Here is a 20,385-nt window from a genome sequence, read left to right as displayed (position 1 = left end):
TGAGGAATCCAAGCTGTGGAGAGGACATGTGCAGGCACTCTGGTCAGAAATCCTAGTCTTGAGTGTCCTCAGCCTAGGCTCCAGAGAGTGAGTAACAAGGCTTTAGGTGATTCTAGGTTCCGGCTATTGAAGTTACCCCAGTCTATGAGTCTTTCCCCCCGATGTCCCAGATATTGTGGTGCAGAGACAAGCCATCTTCTCTGTGTGTTTGAATTCCTGACCCACAGAATCTAGGATAATAATAAGACCGTTATTCTAAGCAACTAAATTGTGGTTGTTATATAGTCATAATAACTGGGACTAAGCTAGGAAAAACCACAACAGTGAAATTGTGAATGAAATGCACATGGAAGCCAATGTCTAGCTTTGAGGGCAATCAACAGTCAGTACGTTTATGATTACTTTAGAATCTTGTGTGAATTAGATAAAAGATGTAAATACCCCTAGCACAATGCCTAGCAATAAAGAACAAGGATTTATTATTATGCCAAAAGAAATATATGTATATATTTATTTCCAAATGGTTATTATCAGTGACCTACAAGTATTAATATTCTGGCCCAATACTCCAAAGCTTTACATGTATATCTCTGAGTTACAGATGAATAAAGATATGGTTTACTGTTCACACAAATCTGGGCAGAGCTAGAATTCAAACCCAGATCTTTTTAACTTCAAAACTCTTACTTTTCATCATTATATTCTTCTCCCTCCAGACATTTTCACATTTAGAGAAAATATTCAGAAACTACACTTGTGAAAATTTGGCCCCAAAGAGAAGAGCCTCAAGAATGAAAACTTAACCTTGCATTTGGAAAAGAGAGAACAAGAATGATTTAATGATCAGGAATACGATGGGCTGTATTTTCTAAGAATATATATACACATATATGTCCTTAATTCATAAAAAATTAGAGTTTAGAAATGTAGGTGAGCTGTTAATAAAGCACTTCATTTTGGTGAGGATTAATTCTTCATCTTTACTTCATGATTTAAAAGAAGAAGATAAATACTGATTTTAATTGGAACAATTGTACATACAGATTATCAATGATACATAGGGTCAAGACTAAATGGTTATTAAGTCCCCTTTGATTCTAACAGAGACGGTAACAGTAGCTCCCACCTATGCAGCATTGATTATTTCACAGATATCAGCAAAGGACTCTTTGGGTGTCTTTGTTAAGGCCTGAAACAGGCCTCTAAAGTAGGTACCACTTTACCATGCCTTCTTCTACAGGTGAGAAAGCTAGTGCTCTACTCAAAGTAGTGAACTCAGTTTCCCAAGGTCACCCAGCTAGGAAACAGTGGAATTATTGGGATAATATGATGGTTCATTTCTTCGTCTTTATAAAGTACTGTAAAGGAAACAAAATAAAATCAAATGTGGAGATTGTATACTGATATGGCCAATCACAGGCAAAATAAAACTGTAGTACTCTCAGTTGGTTTTTATTGTATGTATGTAAGTCTTTTTTGAATTACAACTATTGATCTCCTTTGAGAATATTAATTATTATTATAACTATATAATTCTAATATCCATCCAATGCATACATTTTCTACATTTATAGGTGGGCAATTTAAAAATATATACATGAAAAACATACAATGCTTACAAACCAAATGCAAATAAAAATCTCTTAAAAATCTTAGAAATTCATTAAGCAGGTTATGTTGATCCTATTAAAAATGCTTTGTCTATGTACAATACATAATCTTTAAAAATACTACTCCAGGAAACAAAAATTCTTTGGTTCAGCAAAAGGATTCTCTAAATGTGGAAATTCAGTTTGTTAAGGATGCACCTTCTTGGGTTGGGCCTCACTTAACTGGTTTGACTTTTCAGGAAGCATATAGCTGACTCTTTCTGAATGCTGAAAATATGGGTGGAGAGTGGGTAGAGGTTGCTTTTCCCATAGAACATTAGCATGTGAAAATATAACCAGAAGCTTGAATAATGCAGGAACTTAGATGTTATTTTTACTCTGCCAGATCAAAAAGATACAGAGAAAGTCTGCTTCCCATCCATTTGGTAGGATTTTGGTCGATACATAAAAACATTCTCTAGTAAACTTCTTAGGCACTGGCATCCAATGCCATTGAAACTAGTCTATTCATCATCTGGAAGGTTGTGAGAAGACAGAAGGGCACATCCTGGATGTCCCTTTTACTTAAGTCCTATGACTTCCCGAGGTGCTTGTCTACCTCAAAAATCTAAAATTATAAACACATCCATGACTCAAATCTCCTTAAAAAGTTATTGATGCAACAGTGATTACAGTGCATCAACATTAGTCAATGGGACTTTCATTAAAAATTAACTGTGGTTATTCTATACTCTTGATTGATTAACAGCAACATTCATAGAACTGGCCAAAATATCTCAGGGTTTCAGAGTCAGCAACCTGACCCATTAGAAATTATTCTCCTCCATATTTAATGAGAAGAAAAAGCCTTCACGATTTTGTGCCTGTGCGTTTTCTACTTTGATTGGGAAAATATTTAGCATATAAGATAAAACCTTTCCAAAGGCCCATCACCTGATCACACATTATAACTACTTCTAACAAGGCTTTTGAAAAGCCTCTGAGGTATCACAGCTGGTCACAGGAGAATGAAAAATATTTTTTGCTTTATTTTTTCCAAGTTCCCCAATGGAATATAATTACTGGCTGGATGAATTAACTCATTTATGTTAGGAAGTGGTACCACTAATACTTAAACTTGCCTTTCCCAGACCAGCACCAGAAACATGTTAACATGTTTTTAGGTGGAATGCAGGTGAAAATCAAGAGCTTGTATGGACTACAAAGATTTCTGCAAACCACAACTTTGAGATGCCGTAATGCTTACATGGAATTGCTGTCACAGGGGAAGCCTTCTAAAGCTCACCCCTGTTCTTCCTTCCATTTGCGTGACTTAGTTGCTCAAAGGCAAGACACTTTTTAAACCTTATTAGGATTCAAAGGAGACAAGTATGATTGGGATGGAGCAACAGATTGCAGAGAAAATGGTGCCCCATCAGCACAACTGGTTCAGACTGTGGAGAGGGGAATAGGATAGCCTTCAGCATTTGAGAAAAGCGAAGAATAGAATACATGAATAATTCACAGCATCTAAATGAGACATTATAATTCAGAACCACCTTCATAGCCACATCGTCCACCCAGCTCATGGCCAGGGATTCCTCTTCCCTAATGGTCTTCCAAAAGATATGATAATACTCCAAAGAGAGAAATGATCACTACTGGGTTATTGGTCCTTACACTCTTCTTCTGTATGTATCGGCAGTAATCATCTTTTCTTCTGTCAGAAGTCTTTATCCCAGCCTGACAGTTCATCTGGAGGCACACCCTTTTCAGGGGGATACTTGTCAAAGTAGCTGTGGTCTGTGGGTCCACTGAGCTAATAGAGGAAGAATTAAACCAAAGGTGAGGAGAACGTTGACTGAGCAAGCTATTATATACAGGTAATGCTTCTTATATTTGAACAACGATTTTATACTGCAACCACTGGTAAGTTACATGTAAGGAAAAGATGACCATTTATCATTAAAATATTTTTTTTACATTTATTTATTTTTGATAGAGAGAGACAGAGCACAAGTGGGGGAGGCGCAGAGAGAGAAGGAGACACAGAATCCAAAGCAGGCTCCAGGCTCTGAGCTGTCAGCACAGAGCCCGATGCGGGGCTCAAACCCATGAACCGCGAGATCGTGACCTGAGCCGAAGTTGGACGCTCACCCAACTGAGCCACCCAGGCACCCCTACCAATTATCATTTTTGAGCCTCAATGGATCTGGTCACTGCACTACATTCAATAGAAGCTTCCTGGCCTGAGGAGGTACATCCAAAGGAAAAAGTGGTAGAAATTATAACTTTTTTTTTCAGATTGAAAAACATTTTAACAGCAAATATTTTTAAAAAATCAAAATTTGCCACTTTTAAATACTTTTTCCACTTTATAAAAGTGGATTTTTATACGGTTAATTGACCCATATAAAGTTTCCAGAATGCCAAAGGGCCAATTTAAAATATGACTGACCCTGTTCAAAGAGTGAAATGATTCTGGAATTAAACTATTTTGCAAATCAGATGGTTTTCAATTATTTGCTTGCAAACAAAATTTAAAAGTACACAACTGGACTCTCAGCTGATAAATCAGTACAAATACTACTTATGGAAGGTCACAATGTGTTTTTAGAGGAGGTTGGAGATCACTCATAAGGTATTCAAAGCAACACTGCTAATATAAAACCTTCCATTCCTACTTATCTATGTGAACACAGCTCTTAGCATTTATATCCATATAATTTTAAATATTTTTTGTATTTATTTATTTTTGAGAAAGAGATAAATAGAGAGATAGAGAGAGCACAAGCAGGGGACGGGCAGACAGACAGGGAGACACAGAATCCAAAACAGGCTCCAGGCTCTGAGCTGTCAGCACAGAACCCCATGCGGGGCTTGAACTCATGAGCAGTGAGATCATGACCTGAGCCAAAGTCAGACGTTTAACCAACTGAGCCACCCAATATAATTTTAAAAAGAAATAGAATTGATGTGGACCCTGAACCCATTCCCATTCTTTTATTATTATTGTTATTTTTATTATTATTATTTAATTTCAGAGAGAGAGACACAGCATGAGTGGGAGAGAGGGGCAGAGAGAGAGAGAGAGAATCTTGAGCCCAGTGAGCCCGATCCCATGACTCGGGCAAAATCAAGAGTTGGACGCTCAACCTACTGAGCCATGCAGGCACCCCCTGATCCCATTTTTGTAATAAGTGACATTTCTCTCTTTTCAGGAAATATTTGTTAAATACTTACTTTAAAATTTTATAACATATTTCTGTTGATTGATACTCAATGCTATAAAAATGTAATTATAACTGAATCCACAAGAAATATTTATGTTGTCACAGAAATTTCTGTTTTTTCACAGGGATTTTAAAATTTAGAAAACTATAGTTCAAAGGCATTTAAAGAATACTCAAATACTGGCAAGCATAGGAATACTTTTACATAAATAATTTTTTTTAGGGAAAATAAGATGGGAATATAAAAATATAAATTCAGGGAGAAAAAAGAATTATGTAATATTGCTGTCAGTATTTTTTATTTTTTAAGTATATTTTTTTACTTCGAGAGACAGAGACAGAGACAGACAGAGAGAGAAAGAGCATAAGGTGGGGTAGGGGGGAGAGGGGCAGAAATAGAGAATCCCAAGCCGGTTCTGAGCTGTCAGCGCAGAGCCCAAGGCGGGGCTCCATCTCAGGAACCATGAGATCATGACCTGAGCCAAAATCAAGAGTCAGATGTTTAACCCACTGAGCCACCCAGGCGCCCCGCTGTCTGTATTTTTTAAGTGGCTGATGGGCATCAAATCTCACTGGTATTTAGATCACATTGCATATATTTAAAGGAGGAATGTTTTACTTCAAAATGTCAATATTTACAACAAACTAGAAATCACATCCTTCACAATAATTTAAGCATGTGATGAAAACACTGAGATGTCAATCTAAAAATGTACGAGGGAGTCACAGATCTTTAAAATTCCAGTAACGAGAACACCGCATAGAGCCTGTAGGGTGTTGAGCTAGATCATTCCTGAGTCATTCTTCCCCTTGCAAGTTAGCAGATGATCTGCTTTCTCTAGAGCTGGGCTGTCCAACCAGCCACAGGTGGTGACTGAGCACGTGGAAGGTGGCTAGTTCAAAGTGAGATTGCTGTAACTGTGAAATCCACTTGGGATTTCAAAAACAGTATGGAAAAATGAACGTGACATCTCATTAAAATTTTATATTGATGACACATCAAAACGGCAAGTTTTTAATACGCTGTAGTGATTAAAATTAATTTCACCCATTTCTTTTTCCTATGGCTAACTAAAAAATTTTAAATAATACGTATGATTCATATTATATACTTCTAGAGCCCTTTGTCAGTCTGACCAACACCAACGACATGGGGACTTAGATTTATATGTAACTGGTTCCTGAGAATTGAGCTAATTGCCATCAAATAAGAAATGCTACTACTTAGTCCCTATAATCACAACTGCTGTGACATTTTCACTGACTTTTAAAAACCGATTAAAAAATCTAAACTGTGGCACACACGAAGACACCCCTATTCTGCTTATAAAAACAGAAACTACGACAAATGGAGTAGAGTAGATACCATACCTCTCTTTGTAAAGGTGATGGAAGGTTCCGCGCTTTCAGGCCCTCCCAATTAAAACCATTTAACCACCTGAGAAGTAAAAACAGTACAGAGGAATATTACTCGCCAGATCAACTCTTAACATATCAAGGTGTCTGTCAGTCCATTCTGTTGCCCTCGCCCCACCCACGACAGTGCAGCTGCAAGTGGCCGGTGGAAAAATGCATGTCTGTCTGGTAGTCTGCTGTCACATTAAATCCATGCCCACTAACCTCAAGGGGGCAGTTAATGCTGCCCAGCAACTGGTCTAGATTTCCCTGTTGTCCCACCCATTGTCACACTCCCCTAGACTCATAATTCATACTTGGCCCTCCCTCCTCAAACTTCCAGAAACCTTCCCCACCTCCATCCTCACTCCCAAATGGTGACCTGGCTTCCTGTTTCACTGAAAAAAACTGAGTTGCCACAATCCCCTACCAGCATAACTGCCTGCCTGTCCACATCCGCGTGCTTGCATCCTTGGTGCACCAGGGTTAACTCGGTAAGCTCAGCTCAGCTCCTCCACCGGGTACTTGATCCTGGAGACGTCTCTATTCAGAAGCATGTATCTGCCATTGTCCTCTCTCTTGAATCTTTAATGTCTACCTGCTAGATCGTTCCCATCAGTATGGGGGCATTTTATTTCTCCCAACAACAAAAACACCTTCCCTTTGTTTTTAAATTTTATTTATTTATTTTGAGACAGAGAGAGAGACAGAGACAGAGACAGCACAGGAGGGGCAGAGAGAGAGACAGAGAGAGCGAGAGCGAGAGCGAGAGAGAGAGAGAGAGAGAGAGAGAGTCCCAAGCAGGCTCCACACTGTCAGCATAGAGCCCAACGTGGGGCTCAAACTCACGAATCCTGAAATAATGACCTGAGCCAATATCAAGAGTCAGACGCTTAACGAACTGAGCCACCCAGTCACCCCCAAAATGCCCTCCCTTGACCTGAGTGCCCATCCAACTTTCACTTTATTTTTCTCCCCCGACCACAGGAAAACTCCTTGGAAGAATGATCTAATCCCTCTACTTACCAATTTTCTCCTGACTGCACCTGTATTTCTCCTGAATGCAATCAGCATTCACCCCCTTCACTCCTGTGAACTCTTCAATTCTCAGTTTTTGTCTTACTTAACCTATGAGCATTCGCCATGGTTCATCACTCAGGCTTCCTGAAATACTGTTTTCACTTGGCTTCCAAGACATGTTATTCTCCTACCTTTTTGGGTGCTGTCCCTCCTTTCCCACTGCTCTTTCCAAAGGAAATCGGTGTGCTCCAGGGCTCAGTCCTTGAACCTTCTTTTTTCAACTACCCTCGTTTCCTGGGTAAACTCATTCAGTCTTATAGCTTTGGACAGCATTTATACACTGGTTAACCATTTCTATTTCCAATCAAGAGCTCTCCATTGCTTCCCAGGCTAATAGCTACAGCTGCTATTCCTCATCTCCTAAGTAGGTGTCTAACCTGCATCTAGCATGTAGCAGGCCCACACTGGAGGTCCAAATGTTCCCCCAACGAGCTGGCCTCAACTCTTCCAGTTGCTCCAACCAAAGACCTTGGACTTATCCTTTCTCTCATCTCTACCTCAGTCCAAATGCAAATCTTGTCAGTGTTACCTTCAAAATATATCTGAATTCAGAATGTGAAAAATTCTCATCACCTTCACTCTACCAGCATGGGCCAAGCCATTACTATTCCTCACCTGTATTATTGCAATAACTTCCCAAGAGGTCTTCCTGCTTTTGTCCACAGGAAATCACTGCGCAGCAAGTGTGATCATTTAAAACATAAGTCACATCACGTCAGACCTTTGTTCAACCCCCCCTCTCCAATGCTTCCCATTTTGCTCAGTGTGAAAGGCCAAGACTTCACTGTAACCCCTAAGGACTTGCACACCACCCTTTCCACCACCACCTCATACCCCACCTCACCACCGTCCTACTTTCCTTCCTCTCTTCTTCCTTGTTCTTCCAACAAGGCAGAGATGCTCCCACTTGCAGACCTTTGCACTCAAAGCTAGATGGTTCTTTCCCCAGATCTGCATGTGGTTTGTTCCCTCAACACTGTCAGGTCTTTTCTCAAAGATCATTTTCTTAGTGAGGTCTTCTTTGACCATCCAATGTAACATCTCACCTCCATGCCCCCCCACCCCACTTCCTATCCTCCTTCCTGCTTTAGTTCTCTGCTATTTGATGTATCTGCCATCTACTTTACTTAGCTATCCTGTTCATCCTATCTTCCCCGCTAGGATGCTAGCTCCATGAGGACAAGAATTTTCATCTGTTTGCTTTCCTTCTGTGTCCCTGACACTAGGAGCAAGACTAGTCATCAAACCAGGCTCAATAAATGTTTGCTGAATGACTGAATGACTCTTCAAGAGAAGACACTTATGCATAACCTCTTCCTATCATGTCTTAGAATATCATTCCACCTTGGTGGTGCTCTTGGTGATTTGTATACAAAAAGCTCCAAGATAAAAAGGTATTTTACAATAATCTGTAATGAGGTTAAGCTGATAGCCAGATGAAGTTTCTTTTTATTTATTGCTTCCACATCATTAATCTAAAAATAAAATTATCTGGGGGTGCCTGGGTGGCTCAGTCAGTTAAGTGTACAACTTTGGCTCAGGTCATGATCTCATGGTTCATGAGTTTGAGCCCTGCATTAAGCTCTGTGCTGTCAGCCTCCCTCTCCAGATCCTCTGCCTCCCTCTCACTCTTCCCCTCCCCTGCTTTTGCTCTCTCCCAATCTCTCTCTCTCTCTCTCAAAAGTAAATAAAAACATTAAAAAAAGAAGAAGAAGAAAATAAATAAATAAATAAATAAATAAATAAATAAATGTAATGATCTGGTCTTTAGGACACATATCAAACTTGGTGGGTTGGAAATGCAACAGTAGAAGTAAGGAGGCCTTGCTTCTCTTGGATGTAAATAATGTATTCTGTCTCTCGGAATCTTATAAGGAACATGTAATAATACTCTTCTATACCCACTGATCTTTTCTATTGAAAAGCTCGCCAGCACAATTTATGGAAAATCAGTTTGGTCCCAGGCATCAAAAACAAACAAACAAACAAACAAACAAACAAACAAAGGTCCTGCTTTTAGGATATTTATATTTTGGTAGGAGTTTACAAGGGAATAAACAAAACAAATAAACAATACTAATACTTAATTTCAGATACTAGTAAGGACTAAGAAGATAAAAGGGAATAACGTGGTGGCGGGTAACTGAGGATGTTAGGACCGGCTGGAATGAAGAGAGGGGAGATCCATGGGAAAACTCGTGGCAAGGCCCTAAATGAAAGGAAGTGATGGAAATGAGCTGAGGGGTGGTGAATGGAGAGGAAACTAGAACAAAAAATAAGGTATCTGAGAACTGGCCAGAGGCCAGGCCACGTAAGTCTTGTAGAACATAGTATGGAATCAGGATTTTATTCTTAATGGGAAGCCATTAGAAAGTTCTAAGCAAGGGGCACCTGGATGGCTCAGTCAGTGAAGCGTCCGACTCTTGATCTTGGCTCAGGTCATGATCTCACGGTTTGTGAGTTTCGGCCCTGCATCAGGCCCCATGCACCGACAGTACAGAGCCTGCCTGGGATTCTCTCACTACCTCTCTCTCTGCTCCCGATCCCCACTTGCTTTCTCTCTCAGAATAAATTAAAAAAGCAAACTTAACAAAATGTGTCAAATCGAAGTAGGAAGAGGAAAAAAGTCACTCTCAGTGACATCACACTGTCAGTGAGAAGCCTGCTTGGGATTCTCTTGCTCCTTTACTCTATGTCACTCCCCCGCTCGTCTCTCTCTCTCTCTCTCTCTCTCTCTCTCTCTCTCAGAATAAATAAACTTAAAAAAAGATTTAAAAAAGGAAGAAGAAAAAAAAGAAAGTTCTAAGGAAATGACGGAATCTAAGCACACTTCCAAAGGATAATTCTGGCTGCTGTGTGGAGCATGACCACAGGGGGCCGTGATGCGGCAGGGCCTTGGTAGAGATGTGAGGCTGAAGGTTGGGTGATTTTGGGAGGCTGTCCCACTCCTGTCTGTGAGCCATGCCAGAAGTTATGTTGTTCCATCTTTTTTTTTTTTTTTTAATGTTCATTTATTTATTTTTGAGTGAGAGAGAATGTGAACTGGGGAGGGGCAGAGACGGAGGGAGACAGAGAATCCCAAGCAGGCTTCACTGACAGCACAGAGCCTGACACGGGGCTAGAACTCACAAATGGTGAGATCATGACCTGAGCCAAAATCAAGAGTGGGATGTTTAACTGACTAAGCCACCCAGGCTCCCTATGCTCTTCCATCTTTTCTAATCTCTTCCCACCCCTGGAGTTGGTCTTCATTCAGTCTCTGGCTTCCCCATTCCAAGTCTAAGCTTAGCAAGACAAAAAGTACTATAAATAGAGGGAAGGCTCTGGTACATTCCATTTCAGATGCCATTCTTAACCGAAAGGGCCATTTTAGTGAAAGCTGTTGAGACACTAATCAAAGAGTGAAAGTCAGACAGCAGCCCCAACTGTATGGCTTCCTCTGTTCTTGCTACAAAACCACAGAAGTCCTCTCCTTGATCCACCCATCAGCTTCTTTGCATAGACTGAGGCTCCGTTTTTAGGGATTTCTAGGTGCACAGTTATGTGGATTCTTTTCTTTTGCCACCAGATATTGCCACACTTTCTTTTAACATATTTTACAGTGCTCTCTACCCAGAAGCTACTCCATAAATATTAATAAAAATCACTGCTGTTACTCTACCGAATCAAAGAGCCTATACATTTTTCGCTGAGTACTTGTTACAATTTGACTTATGGCAATATTTACTTAACATGAGTGGCCATTCACTTAACACTTGGCCTTTTGACACCAACCACATTTTAAGTAATGCCAGTGCCAGCATGCATTCATGTGGGAAAAATATTCACCAAAAAAATATTAGCAGCAATGGCACATAAATTGCTTCTTCATTTTTAGAAGCCTCGTAGAAGCTATTCTTTGAAAGTAATTTTTGTGGCTAGACCTATTAAGGGTTACATTAAGACACCTGAAACAAATTATTCCCCCATATAGCAGGAAAGATTTAATTGCACCCTACAAATATATTATCCCTCTTTTCAGATAGGTGTTGGGAGACGTGATCGGTGCCTAGTTTATAAGTTAGCTCAGAAATAGGGGAAGGAGGCACTCTGATTATTTTTAGTTCAGGTGACTTAACTCAGAATGGACAACCAACAACAGGCCATGTTAAACTGTATTGTTTTTAAATACAAACTTAAAATGAATGGTTCTCTAAGAAAAAAGCATATGTTTTACTTTAGAGAAGAGTGGGAAAATCTGATGGCAAATTTCAGAAAGATATTCTTTTTAAGTCCAAGAATATACTGAGTAGGGAAGCTCTAAGCCTTGGAGACATGTGGAAGGTTTTAGAACCCTCCTACTTGAAGGCAGGGAGAGATCTCTTTTTCAGGTCCCCCTTGCCTCAGCTTTGTATCATAAGAAGCACTACAAAAATCAGATGAAATGATGTCTTTGAGCTCCTGGGGCTCACTGAGCGGCACTGTGTAGATTTGGTACATCTCATTACTGACCTCTATCACATGTGCGGCACTCTGACTGTACCCTAATGCGGCAAAGAACATCCTGCCTGTTAAGAAGAGTGGGTAAATTAATCCCCACAGGGAAGCAAATTCAAAATTCTTCATTACCACGCTGACGTGAGAAAAGCCTTTAGTATCAATTTGTATGTGCATCCAATCACAATTTGACAGCCACATTTAAATGAGCCTCAGGTAAATAAGAAATAAAAGATAAAACCAGAGCCTGTTAACCCAACCATCCCAGAGCAAAACTGAAGACGCTTCTTTAATGAGAGAAAGGAGGACAATAATATTGGAAGAATGACTTTAACTGACAGGACACTTGTTTGCCTAATATGAATAGCGGGCTTATGTGTCATTTTATAATGAGAACAGAAATTGTGATAACAGCATGGAGAAAGAAAGATAAATTGGAATCTAAGACAAATAAGGAGCTTGACACGGAGGGCAATCCAAAGGATCACAAAGAACAATAAAATACCAAAAGCATTTTGATGTCTCTAAATGCGCAGAGGAGTCTGTATCATCCTCCCTCCCTCCTAACACACTCTTAAGGCAAGGCCCAATATGAATTTACAATGTTGAATACATGGCTTTATTTCAAGTAAGTTCATGAATAGATGGAGCAGGGCTGGCAGCAGGGGATTTTTTTTTTTTTTTTGAAGCTGCACCACTACTGTTAAAGCAAAATGAATAGTGTTTCTATTCAGAAGCTTCTCTCCCTTTATTTCCATGCTGCATTTATGTGCCTCTGCTTCAGTACAAAAAAAAAAAAAAAAAATCCAGATAAGAATGAAATACTGAGAGGTGTTTTCATTTCTGAACAGAAAACACTTTAGCGAGTTCACATGTTTTCAATGATGAAATTCTCAAATTTAGTTTTTCTTTTATCAATAGTACTATCAACAGGCGATATTTTATATCTGTATACCATGAGGAAAATTAAAACATCTTGAGGACTGCAGGATTTAGCTAGGCATCAATTTAAAAAAAAATCTGGGGGCACATGGGTGGCTCAGTCAGTTGAGCGTCTGACTCTTGATTTCAGTTCAGGTCATGATCCCAGGGTCATGGAATTGAGCCCCAAATGGGGCTCCACGCTAAGCACAGAGTCTGCTTAAGATTCTCTCTCTCTCTCTCTCTCTCTCTCTCTCTCTCTCTTTCTCTCTGTCTCCCTCTGCCCTCTCCCCTGCTTGCGTTCTCTCTCTAAAAAAAAAAAAAAAAAAAAAAAAAAAAATCTGAAAGGCTTTAACTCCTCATATGCAACCACATCAAAGAGGATAACTCATGCAAGTTACCAATGGTTCTAAAGACCACCTTTAAAAATCCACAGAGCCAAAGAGATGCATATTAGATTATTGTATAAGGCTAAAACACTGTTTGAGGTTTTGTGGAAATCAACGCACTTTACCCCAAAAGTAAAATACAACACTAGGCTTCAAAATTTGGAGAGCTAGTCAGAAGAAAATTATATTTAAAATAAATAGATATTATTACTAAAACTAAAAAAAAAAAACACTATTTAACAGTTGATTTCTCTTTAATATTGACAACAGATTATATTGTAATTTACTCATAAATCAAAAGTCAAAATTAAAAATTAACTCGTCTATAGAATCCAAGTTGATATGAAAAAAAATAAGAATAGCAGTGTATAAAAAGCTAAGTCACTATAACTTAAAGACGTGATTTTGTCACTTGTTTTAGAACTTCATCCATTCTTGATGTGAATTTCCAACAGTAAAGAAATGAGACTGATTATTGTAACTGCACCTAGTAAAACACAAATTAAAAAGAAAACCACGAAAAAGGAAAAACTGAGCATCCTTAAAGGGACCCTTGTAACCTACTGAGAGAAGCTTCATTTTTTTTTTTTCTATAATTTTTTTTTTTTTTTCTGGCAGAGAATTAGCTATGTACCTGTGTCTCTTAATGTCATTGATTCCATTCTTCAGATTTCCAAGTCTCTCCGTTGGATTTTGCCTAAAAAAAAAAAAAAAAAATTGTTTTTTGAAAAGGCAATTTATAGTAATTATGCCTCAGTGAATTTTAAATTAAAATTTAACATTTTTTATATATATATTTGTTCATTCATTATTCAACAATATCCACAGACTAGGCAGCTGAGTAAAGGGAGATGAAAACCACACGCCCTTTTCTGGCATGTGTGTATGTATATAGACGTACGTACCCCAGTGTTTTAAATGAGCTATGAATAAATGCTTAAAAGAACAGGAGGATGCTATCTTACCAACTTTGCTAAGAAACCAGAGAAAGCTTTCGAGAATCATTTACATCTGAGCTGGAATCTTAGAAACATGCAGAAATTTGTCAGCAGCCTACAGTTAGGTTTCACATCCTAAATTTACTCAATGGTAATGATTTAAAATAAAAAAAAGTTCAAATATGAAAAAAAAGAAAACAGTGACAAAATAAAGTGAAAACACAAAGTCCAGAAGTCTTCTGTTCTCCAATAAATTATTTTTAAGGGTAAACAGAAATTTAGAATAATTTAAAATAAGGCTAGGGAAGTACTGTTTTTTAAAATGAAGGCTGAGAGGGCTTTTAGGAACATTTCATCATCACCACTGATTTTCTCTCAAAATAACAAGGTGGTAAGTTGATAATCCTTTATTAAACTAAGGTTCATTTTGCCCTTTAACAGATAAAGGCGGTTCTCACAGATGAGCTGAAAAATGTGGATCTCTTTTAAACTGGAAGTAGGTACTATGATTCTGAAACATGAAGTAAACTCAAATTCCCAGTACAAAACAGAAAATGACTTTCTTTAAATATGATTTAGCTACATAGAAAAGTACAAAAAGTAAACCTATACCTAATTTTAAAATGCATGGAAACAGAAATGAGAACACTTCACACATTCCCCAGGAACTAGGGCTTTTAATTTTCATTCTCACCTGCAAAGCCTGCGAATCAAATCCTCAGGCCTTCTTGTTATCTTTCTGGGAAAATCCATTTTTTCAATTCCTTTGAGAATCAAATTGTAGGTCATCATTTGGTCAATCCCGGAAAAGGGAGGGCTGAAGAAAAGCCAAAACATGACACTAGGACCAACGTCTCAGATCCATTTACAACTGAGTTTCTTTTCTTTTCCTCCCATCCACCCTCCCCCATTCTTTCTCCTTTGACATTGAATAAAAAGTATATGTATATATGCAGGAAAATAGTTTCATTAGTTTCACATCACTTAACAAATTACACACATACACAAGAGATAATTTGTCAGGTGGTGATGATAGTCACTAAAAAGAAAAATAAAGGAGGAGACAGAGTGACAGAGAGAGGTGTGATTTTCTTAGACCCAGTGGATAGGAAAAGCCTCTTTCGTAAGTTGACAATTGAGCGGCGGTATCAGTGGAGAGAGGGAGGAATGAGCCACACTTGTTATCTGCAGGCAAAAGACTGCAGGGTAACAGGTACAAAGGCCGTGAGTTAGGCGGGACCTGGGATGTTCTGGGAACAGTGAGGGCAGGGTTGCTGGCAGAATGAGTAAGCAAGGAGGTGGGGAGTAGAAGAGATGGGGGCCGTATCATGTGAAGCTAGTGGATGATGGTAAGGGCCTCAGGATATGTTCTGAGTCAGATGATGGAGTTTACAGCAGTCAGAGTAAGCTTTAAAAAAAAAAAGTGTCAAAAATGACCCGTGACAGCGCTGGTGGTAGGGGAAGTAAGGCCCAATAGTCTGAACTAAGGATGGCAGAAGTGAAGGTGGTGAGATGTGGTTGGATTCTGGATCTATTTAGATGGTAAAGCCAACAGGAATTGCTAATGGGGTGAGTGTGGTGTGCGGGAGAAAAAAAGGATTCAAGAATGATGCTAGTGTTTCGACCTATGGAATGGAGCTAGCGTTTACCAAGAGAAGAAAAGCTGGAGTGGGGGCCAGAGGTGGGCGTGCAGGGGTACAGAGCAGGTTATGAAATATCCAAATAGAGTTATGTTGTAGATGTCCAAATAGGCTAAGCAGGCAGCTGAATTTAGGAGTCTGGCATTCAGGAAACAGGTCAGAGCTGGAGGTATGATTCTGGGGCATCATCAGATGATATTTCCGGCTTGATGATACCAACTGAGGAGTGAGTAGACAGAAAAGGGATCAAGGACTGAAGCGGCCTGATGCTGAGAGGGCTGGAGGATAAGGGTCCAGCAATGAAGACTGAGGTAGAGCCACCAGTGTGAGAAAAGAAATGAGAGAAAGGGAGGTCCCAGAAGCCACGTGAAGAGAATATTTCAAGGAAAGTGTTCCTGAGGTGAGTAAGAAAGCATTGAGAATTGGCCATTGAATTTGGATAACAGAAAAAGCAAAGACGACTTTCATGAACTAGCCTGCCAATATCTTGGCCATGCTTGAGAAATTTTGCTGCTGAGAGTTCCCACTCTTAGTAATAAACCTGAAGTTAGGTTGGTGCACAAAGTGTGCAACAGAAGTCTGTGTTTTGCTTATAAAGAAAATGAGGGATGAAACAAAAGGTATCGCTGTGTTTTCAATACTTATGTATTTACAGCTATGTTGTGTCTGTTGTGTTTTGGTTTGTTTCAGTTCTTTTCTCATTTTCATTTACCTTCTGACTCTAGGGTTCGGGTCATTTAAAATGAACATTTCTCTTGCCCTACCCTGAAAACCTTTACAAAAATAATTTCTCAACTTCTTTTTGACAGCTCAAAGCCACTTTAGCAAATCCACGTTATTGAGGTTCCCCTCTTCCTTATTCGCTCCCTTGATTTCCCCACTCCTTGCAGCCGTTTATTCCAGCTGATAAAGACTGAGATGTATATTCTCTAGTTACCTACAAGAACCACGTGTGTCTCTTAGAAATGCAGTTGGTACATTTCCCAGGGATGAGGAACAAATTCTTGAGACAGAATTCCTTGTGTCCCAAGACTTTAAGAAACTTTCTCTCTGAATGACAGTCTGGACAATTTTCTCTTCTTTTCTTCAAAATCTTAAGCAATGAAAATTGGAAAATGAATACAGATAATATAATCTTCTGTATCTGTGTGCTTAATGTATGTGGACACTGAGGTGACTATAGCCCACAGGTAATCTAACATTGGAATCTGTAGTGTAAAAGTTCAAGATTTTATGAAAGAGAGAGGGAGAGAAAGAGTGTGAGCGGGGGAGGGGCAGAGAGAGAAGGAGACACAGAACCCAAAGCAGGGTCCAGGCTCTGAGCTGTCAGTACAGAGCCTGATTCGGGGCTCAAATCCACAAACTGTGAGACCATGACCTCAGCTGAAGTCGGATGCTCAACCAACTGAGCCACCCAGGTGCCCCTATGAAACTCTTCTTAAAAAAATTTTTTTTGGGGGCGCCTGGGTAGCTTGGTCAGTTAAGCATCCGACTTCGGCTCAGGTCATGATCTCACAGTCCGTGAGTTCAAGCCCCGCATCGGGCTCTGTGCTGACCGCTCAGAGCCTGGAGCCTGCTTCGGATTCTGTGTCTCCCTATCTCTCTGCCCATCCCCTGTTCATGCTCTGTCTCTCTCTGTCTCAAAAATAAATAAACGTTAAAAAAAATTAAAAAAAAATTTTTTTTGGGGGGGACGCCTGGGTGGCTCAGTCGGTTAAGTGTCTGACTTCAGCTCAGGTCATGATCTTGCGGTCCGTGAGTTTGAGTCCCGTGTCAGGCTCTGTGCTGACAGTTCAGAGCTTGGAGCCTGTTTCAGATTCTGTGTCTCCCTCTCTCTCTGACCCTCCCCCATTCATGCTCTGTCTCTCTCTGTCTCAAAAATAAATAAACGTAACGTTTATTTATTTTTGAGAGAGAGTGTGAGCCGAGAAGGGGCAGACAGAGAGGGAGACACAGAATCTAAAACAGGCTCCAGGCTCTGAGCTGTCAGCACAGAGCCCGACGTGGGGCTTGAACCCACAACCCATGAGGTCATGACCTGAGCCGAAGTCTGGCACTCAACTGACTGAGCCACCCAGACGCCCCATATGAAACTCGTTAAGTATGTGTAGAGACGTGAATCCCCGTCAACAGACTCATTCCAGTATTTCCTATGTCACTCCATATGCAAATCCTCCCTGAATATAAGACTGACAACATTTGTTTATAAAAGTTTATAGGGATGATCGAAACAGTTTGAAAAAGAGGCAGAAAACTGAACTGAATCCTGTGTGTATGTCCATGCATTACATTAAAAACACATATGGAGGCACCTGGGTGGCTCAGTCCATTAAATGTCCAACTTCGGCTCAGGTCAGGATCTCACCATTCAGTTCATGAGTTCCAGCCCTGCATCAGACTGGTTGCTGTCAGCACAGAGCCCACTTCAGATCCTCTATCCTCTCCCCCTCTCTCTCTGCCCCTCCCCCGACCCCATGCACATGCTCTCCTCTCTCTCAAAAACAAATAGACATTAAAAAAATAGAAACACATATGTATAAGGCATGGGCATGTAATGGAAAGTATGTCACATTTAGGGTTAGAAGATCTGGGATCAAATCCCTGATATTAAGCAGGCAGCCATCTGTCCTGGCTTTCTAATCCATAAAATTTAAATCATAAAATAATCATAATAAAATTTTAAATTATAAAATAATAAAAATTCTTTCTTTAACTTCCACATAGATTTATGAAAGCAAAACTAGATAACACACATGTAAGTGCTTTGTAAACTTGCAAAGTGTTTCACAACGTGAAGTAATGTTACATAAAGCCTATATATGTGTGTGTGCACGTGTGGGTATAAATGCATGTGCACGTATATGTACGTGTGCATGTGTGTTGAATATTTGGGATCTTGGATTCATTAACATAGCCCTTTAATCCCTCCAGGAACGATAATTCAATTTTCACTGCTAAACCTCCTGCTGTGTCTGGTGTCTGTTCATTAGCACCTCTAGAAAGCAGATGACAAGGAGATTAAAATTTAAATCCAGTAATTTTCCTTTCTCTTAGCTTTTCTCGTTAATGATTTATTGGGAAGATGGAAAAGCATGGCTAAAGGCAGTTTCATTCTTTAACAGATTTAATTGAAATATGATTACTATTTTCTCAACTACAAAAAATACATACAAGAGGAAATAATAACAGCCCACAACTGAAATTCCTTTTCTTATTCTTAAAACAGGATTACCAAAATCTTCACACCCTTAGTATGTTATCCATGAAAAGAGGCCTTGCCATTTTAGGTAGACCATAGAAATTCTGTATTCCTTTCCCGTACCTTCCTGAATGTGTTCTCCACGTTACAAACCAGCAAGCATGCTACATGTAAAACATACATACGGGGAGAGTCATCACATCGAATCAAAAACATTTATAAAATGTTAAACTCTTAAATTATATATTTTTATCATTAGCAAACTATTTTGGCACTTCTGTGAACTTGAATGTACTTACTTTCCAGTGAGGAGCTCATACACTAGAATGCCCAGGGACCAAAAATCCACACTGAAGTCATGTCCTTTGTTGAGAATGACTTCAGGAGCTACATACTCTGGAGTTCCACAGAATGTCCACGTTTTCTGTCCAGATCCTATTTTCTTAGCAAATCCAAAGTCAACCTGGGAAAGAATGTCAAAGACATTTTCAGAGACCATAAAACTCATGTGCTTTAAGTCTCCCTCTGACTTTTCCTATCTTCTGACTATACCTCCATCCTCCCCTTCACACACACACACACACACACACACACATACACACCCCACACTGACACTGTCATGTATTCTTTTGTAGGTCCAGGTATGAATCTAGTTACACTGGAGAAAGTTCCATGCACACACCCTCTATGCCCAAGACCCCTAGAGGATAACAGGAATGGCTAGCAAGAGTAGACGGTTACAACAAATGTGAAGCTCAGAGCAAGCAGACAAATAATTTTCCAATCAGTGGTGGTATATTCATCAGGAAGAGGAAAGAAAGGGGAAGAGATAGGCCCTGGTGCACTTCAAGCTCCATCATAAAAAGAAAAATACTAGCAGAATTTAGAGTTTGGGAAAGGGAACATTATTGAAAAAAAGAAAGGGGGTCTTAAAATTCTGATCGATCTTTAAAAACCATTATGAACAATGTCCACACCCTTTACATTTTGGCATTCCAAAGAAAAAGCTGGGATCATCTCATCTCAACTTTGGCCAGACTGTGTACACTTTCAGTCCTTCTCAGGGAGGTCAGTGGTGAATAGCACCTGCACGAAATTATTTGTTCTGGAAAGACACAGTCAGTGCCCACTATCGGCCAGGCTCTGTGCTAGGCTTACAGATACAGAGCTGACTAGGAGAAACTCAGAGTATTGGGAATACTTATACATATGTGATTAATATTATTTTATGTGATACATGACACAGTAGACAATTGTACAGAGGGACAGAAACACAGGCTTCTGGAACATAAGGGAGAAGACCACTAGGGAAGATGTCATTAGGAGGTAATATCTGAGCCTGGCCCTGACTAAGGATCAGGAACTCTCCTAGGGTAATGAATTAGTGCTACCCTCATCCATCCTTTCAGAATAGGGCCCTCCACTTCTCTGAGACTCTATTCAACGAACTAACTCTGTGCACAGAATAGAGACAGGAAAGAAGGCCGGAGCAACAGAAGGAGAGCCTCCATTCAGGCTCTCTCAC

General features: G+C 39.8%; 1 protein-coding gene across 1 annotated transcript in view; it reads right to left on the bottom strand.

The window, feature by feature from the left end:
- Positions 1–1,029: 1,029 nt before the first annotated feature.
- The window catches only part of PRKG2 (protein kinase cGMP-dependent 2), a 103,324-nt gene continuing 83,968 nt past the window's right edge, over positions 1,030–20,385 (bottom strand). Inside the window, exons 15-20 of the mRNA XM_042933982.1 lie at positions 19,160–19,323; positions 14,716–14,838; positions 13,718–13,780; positions 6,194–6,260; positions 3,270–3,408; positions 1,030–1,358 (exon numbers count right to left, since the gene is read on the bottom strand). Coding sequence (XP_042789916.1) covers positions 3,313–3,408; positions 6,194–6,260; positions 13,718–13,780; positions 14,716–14,838; positions 19,160–19,323 — 513 coding nt within the window. The 3' untranslated portion in view covers positions 1,030–1,358; positions 3,270–3,312. The remainder of the gene's footprint in view (positions 1,359–3,269; positions 3,409–6,193; positions 6,261–13,717; positions 13,781–14,715; positions 14,839–19,159; positions 19,324–20,385) is intronic.

Source organism: Panthera leo, chromosome B1, assembly GCF_018350215.1.
Source record: "Panthera leo isolate Ple1 chromosome B1, P.leo_Ple1_pat1.1, whole genome shotgun sequence".
Taxonomy (NCBI): Eukaryota; Metazoa; Chordata; class Mammalia; order Carnivora; family Felidae; genus Panthera; species Panthera leo.
This window is presented reverse-complemented; position numbering and strand designations above follow the sequence as displayed.